We start from the raw sequence: 14690 nt of genomic DNA, 5'->3' as shown, positions 1-14690 counted from the left end.
TAGAACACTGCAAGACAGTGTGGGAAGGATTTAAAAAGCCTTAAATATTTGTAAATACTAAAATAAATATAGCGTTCCTACTTTGCGGCTTTTCACTTTTTGCGGGGGTCCGGAGAGTAACCCCCACGATAAACGAGGGACTACTGTATTGTACTATATTATTTTTCTGTACACATCACAATTCCTTATGGCAGTTCCTAATATGCAATATTGATGTGCATCACCTTCGTCTGCGCACTCTAACCAGCAGTTTATAGCTAAATGTGAATGTGTTAGCTGCTGCAAAGAAGGTAGCAAGCCATATTTACATTTTTAATAATTTTCTTATTAAAATAAACTCTTTGTGCAAAAAAAGATGAAAGTTTACCTGTGCTGTTGGGAGTTGGGGTCTGCAGACTTCCCATCACTGTGACCACGGGACCTACTGGTAACGTGGAAGGTCGTTGGTCTGATTTACAAACCTGAGAAGCATCTTTTGCAAAAAGAAAAGCAGTCGAGTTAGCACATAAGACTGGAAAGGAAGTCAGATAACACTAAAACCAGCAATTCCTCCCATGTGCCAACAAGTTGGAGAAAATGATCGGACGAACTAAAGAATCAGTTGGTTTTTTGCGTTTTTTAAGAGGCCAACATTAGAACAACCTACTTTGCAGCGTTTATTTTCACAGCATGTTTCATAGCATGACAGCTGAGTCATAGTCATCTGACCCAAACCACCAAAATACCCATCACATACTTTCAGAGAAAATTTTGCGATAAAAAGGAACATTACACCAATACATCAAACAAAAAAAAATTGCAATTAAGTTTCCAAACTTTGTCAGTGTTTGTTAACAAAAACATACCAACTTTTTTTTACAAGCCTCCAAACATTTATTAAAACTATATTCATTATTTTTTTATTGTTTCAGGCTGTATAATACTATCCATCCATCCATCCATTTTCTTTACCCGCTTATGCCATTTTGGGTCACGGGGGTCGCTGGTGCCCATGTCCAGCAATCACTGTGCGAGGGGCGGGGTACACCCTGGACGGGTCGCAAGTCCATCACAGGGACACATAGAGACAAACGAGACAAACAACCATTCACTCTCTCACTCACACCTAGGGACAATTTAGAGTTACCAATCAGCCTAACATGCATGTTTTTTGGACTGTGGGAGGAAACCGGAGTACCCGGAGAAAACCCACGCATGCACGGAGAGAACATGCAAACTCCACCCAGAAAGGACCCTGGACCGGGGTTTGAACCAGGGACCTGCTCGCTGAGAGGCAGCAGCTCTACCAGTTGCGCCACCGTGCTGCCCCTGTATAATACTAAATTTTCTAAATTTACCACGGTGTTAAAAGGACAATAATTTGTTTGTGCAGATTAAATATATATTTTTAAAATCTCTTCTTTGCAACATTTCCTGTGTGGTGGATCGGACAACAGGGGGGCGCTGTCATCACCTTTAAGTAGAGTACACTACAAACAGCAGCTCTGGAAGATGCTCTGTGAATGACGCAGCGGTACCTGTGGGTAGTGTGGTCTGTGTTGGCATTGTGGTGTTGACTACAGGGGTCTCCAGGGGGGGCTGGTAGATCCCATCCACTGGGTTGATGGTGCTCTGGAGAAAGAACAAGATAAAGAAAGAGAGAAACCATCAACAACAAAAACATCCGTCTGATTAAAAGACGTGCTCGAGCATTTATTCCATATTTAGCTCCTTTGAACATCTCTATAGAATAAAAACAGACATTTTAAAATATTTTCCAAGAGTCGGTCATGACCGGGCAAAAGACTGAGCTGCCTATAGATCAGACTATTGATAACAAGAAGGGACGACTGAAACGCCAAGTCTAGTCCAGACAGATCGATTTCCTTTCACTCCGAGTCCTGTAAAGAACAACACTTTTACCTGATATGTAATCAACATGAAACTTTAAACACCACAAGTAACAAAAGCGAACAGCTCTTATTTCTGAGCTACCGTCCAATTTAAATGCACGTAATTCACTCCTCTGAACTGCAAATTTTTACATTATTTATTTATTTATTTATTTTAATCAGCAAGAAAAAAAAAAAGATTTCTAATAATTCACCTTTACATCATGTCCAGGCAATTAAACACAAACGCACAAACTCGACAAGTAAACCGTTGACAAGGTCATTGGTATAAAACCCCAGCTGACACAAACGTAGACAAAAAGCACTGAAACACGATCAGATCAACCCTCTTTCTCATGTCACTGTCGCTCAGGGCTCTTGGCAACACTGACATGAAATTTAGTCATTATGTTGTAATATTCCTTTATTATTATATCAACTATGACAGCTTTATTTTCTATGACATTTGGAAATGATGTGAGATTACCAGGAACAAGCAGGATGAGTCAGAGGTATGACTTTCTTATAAAAGAGGAAGAAAACTGCAAAATGATGCAGTTATCTAGAAAAAAAAAAAAAAAAAGAGAACAAATCACACTGAGTTTTTAAAAAGTAAAGACCAGACAAAAATCTCTATTTACATTGATCAGAGGTCGACACTACACACATTCATGTTCTGGTTTTTGCCCCCTCACTTGGGCTTTCGCTCTGCAGAACTTGCCGCATGCTGTGTCCACGCTACTTCAAAAAAACTAAGTCACTGGTTACTAATTATAGCCAGTTGCAGACATACTGGTCTGTCATGGTGGGGTCAGTCAATCTTTGGCCTTGCAAGTGGGAGATGAACCAGAAGCAGACAGGAGAAGGGCAGCGGGGCATCAAGAACAGTTGCATCTAAAAGGTTGTTAAAACTACGCTAGGATTGATTTTTTTATGTAAACAACTTCGATGTTAATGCAGCAGGAAGTTCACACAGCACGGCAATTCTTTATTTGTTTATATCTCAAATATGACAAATACTGATCAGCCTAGTTGTCTTTAGTTTAAATGATTTGTTCACTTTGCAATAACTTCCCATGAGCTCGAAAGCTCCAGTTTCCTCCCACAGACCAAAAACATGCATGCTAGGATGACTGGCAACTCTAAACTGTCCTTAGGTGTGAGTGAGAGAGTGAATGGTTGTTTGTGTCGTTTGTATCCGTGTGTCCCTGCGACGGACTTAGACCTGTCCAGGGTGTCCCCTGCCTCCCACACAGTGATGGCTGGACATGTGCACCAGTGATCCCCGTGAGACAAAAAGGAAAAAGCATGTAAAGATAATGGATGGATGGAAAGCTTTTGAAAAATAAAACTTGCCGTTATAAGAGTGGACAGAGCTTATACTGTGCTATTTATACTACCTAACACTGTACTTAATGACTGTGGGATTATTTCAGCAATAAGAACAGACTTACTAGATGAGTGGTCGGGCCTCTGTGGGATTCATGCGTCAGGAACTAGACTGGAGATTTTTCTATGTACTAAAATTCTAACATTTTCCAAAGCCTACAGAATGCTTTTAGATTGATCATCAGCTTCAAGGGAAGTTCCTGATTGTTGTATGATGATGCAAAGACGATGTACTTCAGCTTTCTTAAATATATAAATCAATCACAACCAATTAAAAATAGCAAAGTTTCTTATTCTAACTATACAGAAGCATAAAGAACTGCCAGACAATATGGAAAATTCCCATATTGCAGTTTCTCAATAAGCATCTAGAAGCATTTTATTTACAAGCTGTGATGTCTGGAAGACAAACCTGAATGATGAGCAACATGGGGAAAAGTTTTAGTACACAGAGAATTTTCTTTTACCGTATTTTCTTAAATATAAGGTGCACATAAAACCTTTTATTTTTCTTAAAAATCAAGTGAGCCTTATAATCAGATGCACCTTATGTAACAATTCTGGTTGTGCTTACTGACCTTGAACTGATTTTATGTGGTTATTGTGAATGAGTTGAATAAAGTTTGACTTATCTGACTGTTTTGATTCGCTTAATGCGCTTTATAATCCGGTGCACCTTATGTATGAAAACAGAGCAGTTCATTGATATTGCACCTTATAATCTGGTGCGCCATATAGTCCAAAAAATATGGTACTTTATATTTGATGGTTTAGGAGTCCACTCTCAATTCTCACCATGCAATAGTGTTTGTTTCTAACAATATTCTGAATGAAAGGGAGAATCAAAAAGTGAATTTTGGAGAATTAAATAAGCTAAAATCTTACACTGAATGTTTTGGAAAATGTAAGACATGCTGTTAGATGAACACGTCACATTTAAAGCATGTATACCTCCTGGTACAGCCTTCAACATAAACACAGAGCCTGTAAAATGCTGTCTGGATGGCTTTCCTGCTATTAGAGCTCAGCAGTTCAATAAGCAGGCAGTGTGAGCAGGAGAAATCAATGATGGACTAGTTAACTTTAAATTGTGTGTAAAGTGACAGGCAATCGAACACATCACATGTACTCATAATACAAAAGATTCAGTTTCTTGTAGCATGCATGAACAGTTTGTGCTTTAATGAAGGAAAGGATAGTTCCCAACCACTGCTGAACCGAACTGAAATCCCAGATTAAAACAGGGCTGTGATGTTTTAATCAAGAAGACAGAAGCTGCAGAAATGAGGGACAGAGCTCGTCTTTGAATTAAAAGGCATGCTCTAAAAATCCGATTCATCAGCGCTTCGAAAGGAGAGGGTAAATGATGCCAGAAGAGAAAGTTAGAAGTTTCTTTAATTAGATTTTTTTTTTTTTAGTCATGGACAGAGAGTGTTTGAACTTACTATAAGTCCGTTTGCGTGTTGTTGTTCGTTACTTTGGTCCTTAAAATTTTAAGAAGACAGCGTTAGTCTGCTTTGGGTAGAGAAGTTCAAGTCATTTCAAAAGGCATCCATTGGTGGTGAGATCCATCTTGTTTCCTTTATACCGAGTTTCTTTAATTTGCCACCAGCAGTGATCATTTCATCACAGTAAGGTCCACAATTCTTATGAATATAAAAAGGTACAATTGCTCAGTCATGGCAATCTGTACAGTTTTCTAAATCTCCCCCAATCTTTTTGTTTGTGAGTGTTCACAGTTTAAGAAGCAAAGTCACACCTAACGACAACATGAATGATTGCTTCACTTCCTTTCAGAAAACTGAACGCACATGTGATGAAACGAACACTGGGCTACACCCGCCTCATTCACTGAGCCTGATAGCAACTGTAAGCCGGGAACTACCCCCCAAACCCCAAAGTTACACACAGCGTACATGTAGCATCTCAGAAAACATGATCTTGATCAAATGATACATGAAAATCACAAAGAAGGAATGAAACATGCAGGGATTGTGTTTACCTTGGCGATCTGCAGCAGAACAATACAATGTTTGATGGACTCTACCATACTCTGAAGAAGAAGAAAAGGAAGAAAACAGAAATCTGTTAACGTTCCAAACAACAGCACACGAAACGTGTAAAGGTCCATACTTACACACGTAGTCTCTTTCAAATTTTCTACTTTCTGTAAAAAAAAAAGAAAAAAGAAAAAGAAATAAATAACGACAAGTTGACTGTGAATATTATAATGAAGAACAGTTTAATGACATCAATATAACTAATGGAGGTCTCTCTATTATTCACTTTAACAGTAGAAGTTTAAATGCAAATATATCCAAAATAACAGATTATTTAAAACAGCTAAACAGAACCTTTACAATAATAGCACTGTCGGAGACATGGCTCAACGATGAAAACACAACTAATGTTCACATGGAAGGGTATGAATTATATCATGTGAACAGAAGCAACAAAAGAGGTGGTGGAGTGGCTCTATTCGTTAAAAATGAAATAAAATGTAAATTAATTAATGAAATGTCAATAGTTGTTGATAATATCATGGAAATAATAACAATAGAAATAATAAACAAGAATGATAAAAACATATTGATAAGTTGTGTATATCGATCTCCAGGATCAAATATAGAAATATTCACTGATAAAATGGTACAACTATTGGACAAGAGTTTTAATAAAAACATTTTTTTGTGTGGAGACTTTAATATTGACCTGGGAAATAAAACAGATTCAAATAACATCAGTACATTTACAAATTCATTGTATAGTTTAAATCTTTATCCGTTAATATCAAAACCAACAAGAATTACAACTCATAGCGCTACAATAATCGATAATATTTTCACAAATGTAACAAATGGGGATGTGATGGGAGGTATTTTAATGAGTGATTTGAGTGATCACTTACCAGTTTTCATGATTTATAAAAATGATCAAAGCATTACAAAAGAAATTACAATTAAGGAAAAAACAATAAACACATCAAAAAAAGCAATGGACAAATTAAAAGATGATTTACATAAACAAAGCTGGAAAGACGTGTATGTTGATGATGTGAACAGATCATATGATGAGTTTATGAATATTTTAGGAGCTCTGTATGAAAAGAATTGTGTGCAAAATAATTGTACAAAGAGAAATGTTGTTAACCAACCATGGATGACGAAAGGGTTGAGAAATGCTTGTAAAAAAAATAATTATTTGTATACATGTTTCTTGAAATTGAGAACACAAGAGGCTGAAGAGAAATATAAGAAGTATAAAAATAAATTAGTAGCGATTATAAGGAAACACAAGAAGGAATATTATAGTGATTTATTAAATAAAAGCAATGGTGATATGAAAGCAACATGGCAAGTAATAAATAGTGTTCTGAAAAGTCATAAAGCAAAAACAGGTATTTCACAATATTTTTTGAAGGATGACAATGAAATCCATGATGAAAATGAAATTGTAAATGGATTCAATCGTCATTTTGTGAACGTTGGATCAAGCCTTGCTGCTAAAATACCAAAAGTAGACAATAATGTGAACCATTCAGTTATAAGTTGTGACAACAGTATTTTTCTTAATGGAACTGACAAAGAAGAAATAATGAATGTTGTAAAGAATCTTACAGATAAGAGATCAAAAGACTGGGTGGACATGGATATGATGTTTGTAAAGGACATAATGAGTTATGTTATCGAGCCGTTTACATATATTTGTAATTTATCATTTTCAAAAGGAATATTTCCAGACAATATGAAAGTAGCTAAGGTAGTTCCTCTCTTTAAAAATGGTGATAAATGTGTGTTCAATAATTATAGACCAATATCCTTATTACCACAATTCTCAAAAATTCTAGAAAAACTGTTTGTGACCAGATTAGATAAATTTATTACTAAACAAAACATTCTAAGTAACAGTCAGTATGGGTTTAGAGCAAAAAACTCTACATCAATGGCTCTCATGGAAATAATAGAACAAATAACTACTGCTGTCGATCAAAAACAGTATTGTGTTAGTATTTTTGTTGATTTAAAAAAAGCATTTGATACTATTGACCACACTATTCTCCTTGAAAAATTAAATAAATATGGTATAAGAGGACCAGCATTACACTGGGTATCTAGCTATTTAAAAGATAGGAAACAGTTTGTACAAATAAATGGTGTAAGATCTGACTTGTGCAATATCACTTGTGGAGTTCCTCAAGGCTCTGTACTTGGACCAAAGTTATTTATTTTATATGTGAATGACTTAGTGAATGTATCAGGACTCCTCAAATGTGTCCTTTTTGCAGATGACACCACATTTTTTTGTTTGGGTAAAGATGTAAAACGGATGTTGGAACTGATGAAGACAGAATTTGATAAAATACAAACTTGGTTTAAAATTAATAAATTATCATTAAATTTAGATAAAACTAAATACATGATATTTAGTAACAAAAAGAAAACTGTTGACGATCCATTTAAAATTGAGGGTGTTGAGATTTGTAGAGTTAATGAGATGAAATTTTTGGGTGTAATCATTGATGAACAGCTCACATGGAAAAATCACATAAATTCTGTAAGAACAAAAATATCTAAATCTATTGCAGTACTATACAAAGTCAGGGAATTATTAAATGATAAAGCTCTGTACATGTTGTATAACACAATCATTGTTCCACATTTAATCTATTGCATTGATGTTTGGGGGAAAGCGTGTAAAACATTTACAAAACCTATTTTTATCTTACAGAAAAGAGCTGTAAGAATTATCTCCAGAAAGCATTACTGTCACCCATCAAGCACATTATTTTATCAACTGAAGTTACTGAAGTTTCATGATTTGGTAGATTATAGTATTTTATCAGTTATGTATAGGGCTCAAAATAACACATTACCATTAAATATCCAAAGAAATTTTGTTAAAAGACAAAGTTGTTACAATCTTAAGGGGATAGAAATATTTGTCAAACCAAAATTCAGAACTAGTCTGAAGGGAAGGTCTACCTCAATCCAAGGAGTTGGATTGTGGAATGGTCTAGAGAATGATGTAAAAAATGTCAAGTCAATGTGTACATTTAAGAAAAAGATCAAAGCTGAATTGTTAAAAAAGTATATATGAAGTAGCTTAGTGTGTGTTTTTTATTAGAATTAGAAAAATTAGAAAGTTATTCATTTTGTTCTATTACTTGAAAATTAATATGTCTGAAATAATTGTTTGAAAAAAGGGGCAGATATAATAAGATTTTTTCTTCTTTCTGCTGCCTTTCATTTTAAACTTTTTTGTATCTTTTTATATATTGTTATGGAATTGTTTTGTACTTTTTTAAAAATGAATAAACTTCATACCATACCATACCATACCATACCAAAAATGGGAAAAATAATACATTTCTGAAGCTGGAGTTTTGATGAAATCAACAGAAAATGTCAAAATAAAGAGTTTCAGCATTTGGAAATCAACAAGCACATTTCTCACGGTAAGTTTTAACACACAGTAGGAAGTTTTCAGAGACCACTGATGGTAAACAACACACACACACACACACACACACAGCCACTGAAACACCTTGAAACTGAGCTGCTTCCTCTAACAAAACCAAAACTGTTACACAGATATAATTTATAAAAAGCCCAGAAAAGATTAAAAAAAAAATCTCCCAAGTTTACTGTGTACTCACAATGATTCATACGTGGCATCATTTATTTAAATAATTAAGTTTTTAATGTGTCCTAAAAAGTGGATCCACTAAATGTCAAAACTGAAACTGACTGGTGGCAAAATTATGCTGCATCATAAATTATTATTTTTCTACAAGTCAGAAATAAAACTCAAAACATCACTAATAACAAAAGTGAGGAAAAATAAGAAGACTTTTTTTAAGGCAATAAATGATTGAGCAATAAAACAGTCAAGACCTAATTCACATGCAAATATTGGTTAATAACACTTTATTTGTCCTTTTTTGCACATTTTATTAGTAGAATTATCACCTCTCTCTTATGTGCTGTGAACAAATAATCTAAAAGCTAAAAATATGTCAATAAATACTCATCAGGAACACCAAGTCTTAAATATTAGATGTTAAGCTCATTTTAACAGCTGATTCCATTAAACTAAAACTATTGACAGCAAATGGTTCCTAAAAACAGAAAGAAAGGTCACGAGCTGACACTTATTAGTGTCCGCCTGTTTTCATACAGGCCAGTGGAAATATCCGACCACGTAGCAACTAATTAATTCCGTCACACATTTAAAGGATCATTTTGACAGCCTCGAGACATTTTTAAATCTTAATGTCTAAAAACAGATTCTGTAAGACTGAAAACATGTTAATGGGCGGCCCTGGTGCAAACAGAAACATAAAATAAAACCCAAGCTTCAAACCTGACCCTCACATAAAATAAAACTACTCATCATGTGTCTGTAACTTTGCCTCAAACTATCAGGTCAAGGGATACCCTGCATACATTACATTTTGAGTCAAACTCTGAACAATATTTGTTGTGACAGGATGCAAAGATTTCAGTGTTAACAGGAAGAAATATGTATTTTTGTTATTGTAGATGACTGCGGTGATGCCTACCAGCCAACAACAGACATCCACACCAGATTGACCGCAAACAATTTTAATTTGCCTGTTTCCTCTAATAACAACGAGAACAGGCAACCGCAGATCTGAGGCACACGGAGAGCACTGCACGCCTGGTACTCACTCTGCGCGATTCATCCTCTTTACAGTCCTTGATCTTCTCATCAAACAGCTGTTTTGGGACAAGACATGGAAGGGAGAAAAACAGAGGGAGTCAGATGGGTCAGGAGGAAAACCTGTAGCCTACAGGTGATTTAGTTTGAGGTAATGTGGGTGTAAGCAGTAGTTATTCAGATTTAAAATAAAACTTAAAGGCTAAATGCAGCAGCATCGTTGTTGCTTTGTCATTGTGTGATCACAACTGAAAATATATCTTCTTTGTAAAAATAAAAAATAAATCCAAACTAGCAGGAACACACAAAAATATGCAGAATTTTATGGAACAGATTTACTGAAGAGAAAGTGTCATGATGAACACACACGGTGTGAATGAATGATTTTAAAAGTGATGGGAAATTTAAGAAACCTTTACTCGGGTTGATATATAGTGATCGGTACATAGCCGTTATGTTTCCACCACACTGGTTAAAATACACACCTTTAACTGATCAATCAGTATCTGCAGGTAGGCGTCAGCTTCAGACAGTTTCTTGTCAAAGTCTTGAACACTCGGAACAAATCCCGTCTCTGCCTCCTGCAAACAGGAAAACAAACAGAGCTGAGTACCATCCTAGTAAAAGCCCTGCCAGTGTTTGCATATTCAAAGTGAATTACAAAACCACGGTCGCTAACTGAGCATTTACACAACATCCATTTATTAAATATTAGACCGACTCCATCACCTGACCAGATAAGCTTTGTAAAGTGTTGCACAAAACGGTGGACAGAAACATCAACATTTCAGGAGAATCTTCCAGCAGTGCACTGTTCTGGGTTAAACAGAATATGAATAGTATTGTTTACATGAAAAGCAAGCATGTCTGTCAGCTGGACAGGAGGCCAGCAGAGTCCAGACTTCAACCAAACCAGGAAACTCGGGAGCAGGAGAGCCACAGACAACATGAACAGACTGAGGCGCACGCACATTTATTGCTTGTTCATTAGTTTTCCATAACAGACTCCAGATCCCACACATTCACACACTTGACATTTCATTACATAAGGTCCATTAAAAGGTGATCACTGGACAACCAGCAGAACCAAGAATCACAGTCCATCTGACTGAGCTCACCAAAGGACCCAGAACCAACAAGCCGACTGAGAAACGAAGCCACAAGCAGGAAAAAGGAACATACAGTCTAGACTTCACCTGAGTCCATCAAAAGCAAGCAGTCAGCACCAAAGATAACACAATAACCCCTATACATCATAGAATTCAGTACATGACTAATGCAGGATGTGTCAAAGCAGTTTACTGCAGCAACGCATGGAAAAACACAAAACTCCTCCATATACGGCCGTTAGTGTAAGAAGAAGTCAAACTAAATCCTTATCTTGGTAGCAAATTGAGTTCTTATCAAACCGTGAGTGCAGCTACCAGCACCTTGGATTTGCTGCGTCGCACACTCCTGGTGTCTTTCCCTCCTTCTGTTGACAACTTCATTGGGAAGTGAAGAAAAGCCATTAACTCGAAGCGAAACATTTATAGCTGCTCTGGTCAGAGGCCTGTTTTAAGTTTAAAAACGTAAAGCTCTACAGAGAGCAAAGTCTGTTACTCAGCAGACATGAAGCATGCAGTTAAAGGGGCAAACTTCCTTAAGGGGTCAAAGGTGCACACGTTGTTAGTCCAGTGTGACTTTAAGGAAAAAAATAGATTCTGAGATACAGATTTAAATATTGGACTGACATCGCAAACAACCCATACTGTGAGTCACAAATCTGGTGAAGCCCTCAGTTGTTCAGAAGAGGTGCTGTCCAGGGAGGACTCTTTTTAATGGAGGCAAACAGCACAACACAAAAAACATCCTTAGACTAATATATAAACAGAGATGCTGGAAGTGGAAAAAAAAAAGATGTGCAAAAAATCTCACCAAATATTCAGAACAAGAAATCTTAAATCAAAGCGTGTTCCCAAACAGTTTATCATATATCAGAAATAAGTCGGCATGTTTTACAGGCAGTAAAAGTCTAAATCAGACAGATCCATTTTTATAACAGGGGGGAGAGAATGTCTTGTTGTGTCAACACAAGTAACGGAGTTTTACACAGTGCATAAGTTTGGAAACGGAAAGTCAGATGGGTGGATGGTGTATAAACAGCCACACCGCTTCTTCACCGTTCCAGAAATATTCCCAGACGTCTGCGTCTCTGCTGATCGTCCCAACCAGACTGACACGCAGAGCGAATCTTTCACAGCAGCTTAGAGACGTACACATATGAACTCAATCATTGATGGCTCTACAAACACTGCCCCTGTGAGCCCCCACCCCTCCCCTCCTCTATGCATTTGTCTTTCCACATGGTGTGACCCAATTTAAAAACGCTGTTGCCCCAGCGAAGCACTGCAGCCGTTAAACTTGTGTGGCGTTTTTCTTTGTGTGTGCGTGTTACTTACAGGGCACCTCGCTCCAACGAACATGCTGCGTCAAAGCTTGAAGCATCTCTCAGGCCATTTTGCCTGACACAAGCTTCCTTTTCTCTTCTTCTCTTGCCTGCGTTATTCGATCTATTCCCTCCCCACAGCACTAAACTACCAGCTCTGGTGAAGATGGCAATATTTCTTCCTTCCTCCACATGAAAACGGGGAGAAAAATAAAATCCCTCCTCCTTTGACTCTCCAACGCAGTGTGCCAAAATAAACCACAGCAGCCTTCAGCTGGCTTCAATAGCAGTTTATCAGCTGACCGTTTGGTGAGGCAGACAAGTCGAGTTAATCCAGGACCCTCCCCTGGCAGGAAGGGCACGCTTCCTCTCACACAGGCAGAAAAAAAACGCACACAGCAGACACACAGTAAAAGCTTCCCTGATTGGCCGAGGCAGCAGCAGCAGATGTTTTGCTGCTGAAGCAACCACGTTCAAGGTTGGTCATCTCTGGTCACGTGCTCCTACGAAAGCAGCTCAGGTTTGTGTGCATGCGTGTGCATACTCGCTACACAAGCATACACACGTACTAGATGAGAGAGGTTTGCCACAAAGGGAGGGGGAGCAGAAAAATACGAAGGCAAGAGAGAGGGCAAATGACAAGGTTGATTATGGGGATGAAAAGGAAAACGAGCAGACAGACGGGAGCGTTTATAGATGATGGAGGGGGAGAAGAGTCAGGAGGTGTGCTTTAGGAGAAACAAACAGGGCTTACAGTAAGGTCAGGATGAAAAATAGGAGAAGCAAAAATAAAGAGCATTGGCTGAGACACTCAGTCTAAACACACTTAAGAATCAGAGACAAACACCAGCGGGATTAAAAAAAACTGACACCAGGTTGGTTATGAAACAAAAGAAAAAAAAAAAAAGAAAAATAGCTTTAATATTTAACACATATTGTTTTAACTGTATCCTTCATAATAGCAGAACTGTCACCTTTAAATAAAACTAACTCATTAAAACTTCATGTGCAATGCTATGACAAAAAAACAAACAAAAAAAACACATTCACATGTTTTTAAAAAAATATACTTTGAGTGATTTCCCTGTCAGTGCTGTGCAAGTTTGAACTTCATAAGAACAACCACAGGGGCAGCTGTGGCTGAGTGGTTAGAATGGTCGTACTCCAATGGGAGAGTTGTGGGTTTGATTCCACCAGCAGTAACATGTTGAAGTGCCCCTGGGTAAGACAATGAACCACTCATTGCCTCTGATGTGTGTCCCATTGGTGTATGAATGTGACCTAAAGCACTGATTAGTCTTTGTAGAATGGTTTGTTCAGATCATCTTTGTAGATATGTAGTAGAATGATGTATGAATGTGTGTGGAGGTAAATGAGGGCACAGATTGTGTTGTAAAGCACTTTTGAGTATCTTGATTAGATGGAAAGGTGCTATACAAGTACAGTTCATTTACCACCAAGTTCAGATTATGTTCATAGTCCAAACTCCCTAAATTATTTTTGCTCACCTTTTCCTTTTTAATCAACTACAGTAGGCCCTCGCTACTTCGCGGTTCGACTTTCGCGGATTCGCTCTTTCGCGGTTTTCAGTGATTGTCAACTTTAATGTTACTTATGTGATTGGGACGGTACGGGATAAAAAGTTGACAATATCTTAATTCTTCGGACCGGCGCCGCCATTTTGTAGTTTTATTTCAATAGGCCTATAGTATAACGCACATCATAAGAACTACACTACCCAGAAGCCAACAGTGCTTCCAGCCTGGACAGGGCAGTGGGCTTTGTTGCTGCAGGGTTGGTCTGCAGAACCTCGGAACAGAGCTGCCGTTATGTAGAACTAGTGAGTAAAATTTTACATTACTGTACAGTACATATACATATGTTGTTAAAATAGCGTAGGTTTAAAAGTATAGAAGACTGCACAAGTGTGGGAGGGGTTTATAAAGCCTTAAAATATATATAAATACTAAAATAAATATAACATTTCTACTTTGTGTTTTTTCACCTGTGTGTGTGGAACGTAACCCCCGCGATAATCGCGACTACTGTATAACTAATTAAGGTAATATATTTAAACTGCAACTTAATGACACTGTACTCTACTTAACATTAAGTAAACCTCTATGCCATATTTGCACACCTAACATTAGATTGTTTCTCGTCTACTCGAAGAAAATACATTTAAATCCTGACACAGCCAAAGGACCAAACTCTGCTCTCATTCAGACATTTTTCTGTTTCTACTGTACAGGAGAAGGAAACTGAACAGTGTAAATAACACAATTTTCAGCTACAAAGTAAACATTAACAAACAAATACAC

The 14690-nt window shown here is 37.2% G+C and overlaps 1 protein-coding gene across 5 annotated transcripts in view; it reads right to left on the bottom strand.

The window, feature by feature from the left end:
- The window catches only part of osbpl9 (oxysterol binding protein-like 9), a 38977-nt gene that overhangs the window by 10192 nt on the left and 14095 nt on the right, over window positions 1–14690 (bottom strand). Inside the window, exons 1-8 of one of the 5 annotated variants that reach the window (XM_037698092.1) lie at window positions 12383–12859; window positions 10427–10522; window positions 9953–10000; window positions 5398–5427; window positions 5263–5313; window positions 4706–4744; window positions 1518–1611; window positions 368–472 (exon numbers count right to left, since the gene is read on the bottom strand). In XM_037698092.1, the coding sequence (XP_037554020.1) occupies window positions 368–472; window positions 1518–1611; window positions 4706–4744; window positions 5263–5313; window positions 5398–5427; window positions 9953–10000; window positions 10427–10522; window positions 12383–12406 (487 nt within the window). In that variant the 5' untranslated portion in view covers window positions 12407–12859. Of the gene's footprint in view, window positions 1–367; window positions 473–1517; window positions 1612–4705; window positions 4745–5262; window positions 5314–5397; window positions 5428–9952; window positions 10001–10426; window positions 10523–12382; window positions 12860–14690 lie in introns of those variants that run through there. The other 4 variants (XM_037698094.1, XM_037698095.1, XM_037698093.1 and 1 more) reach the window with 4 other exon arrangements.

The sequence above is a fragment of the Nematolebias whitei genome, chromosome 3 (assembly GCF_014905685.2).
Source record: "Nematolebias whitei isolate Nwh7 chromosome 3, NemWhi1, whole genome shotgun sequence".
NCBI classification, from domain to species: domain Eukaryota; kingdom Metazoa; phylum Chordata; class Actinopteri; order Cyprinodontiformes; family Rivulidae; genus Nematolebias; species Nematolebias whitei.
Note: the sequence above shows the minus strand (reverse complement) of the source record. Positions and strands in the feature narration are given on the sequence as shown.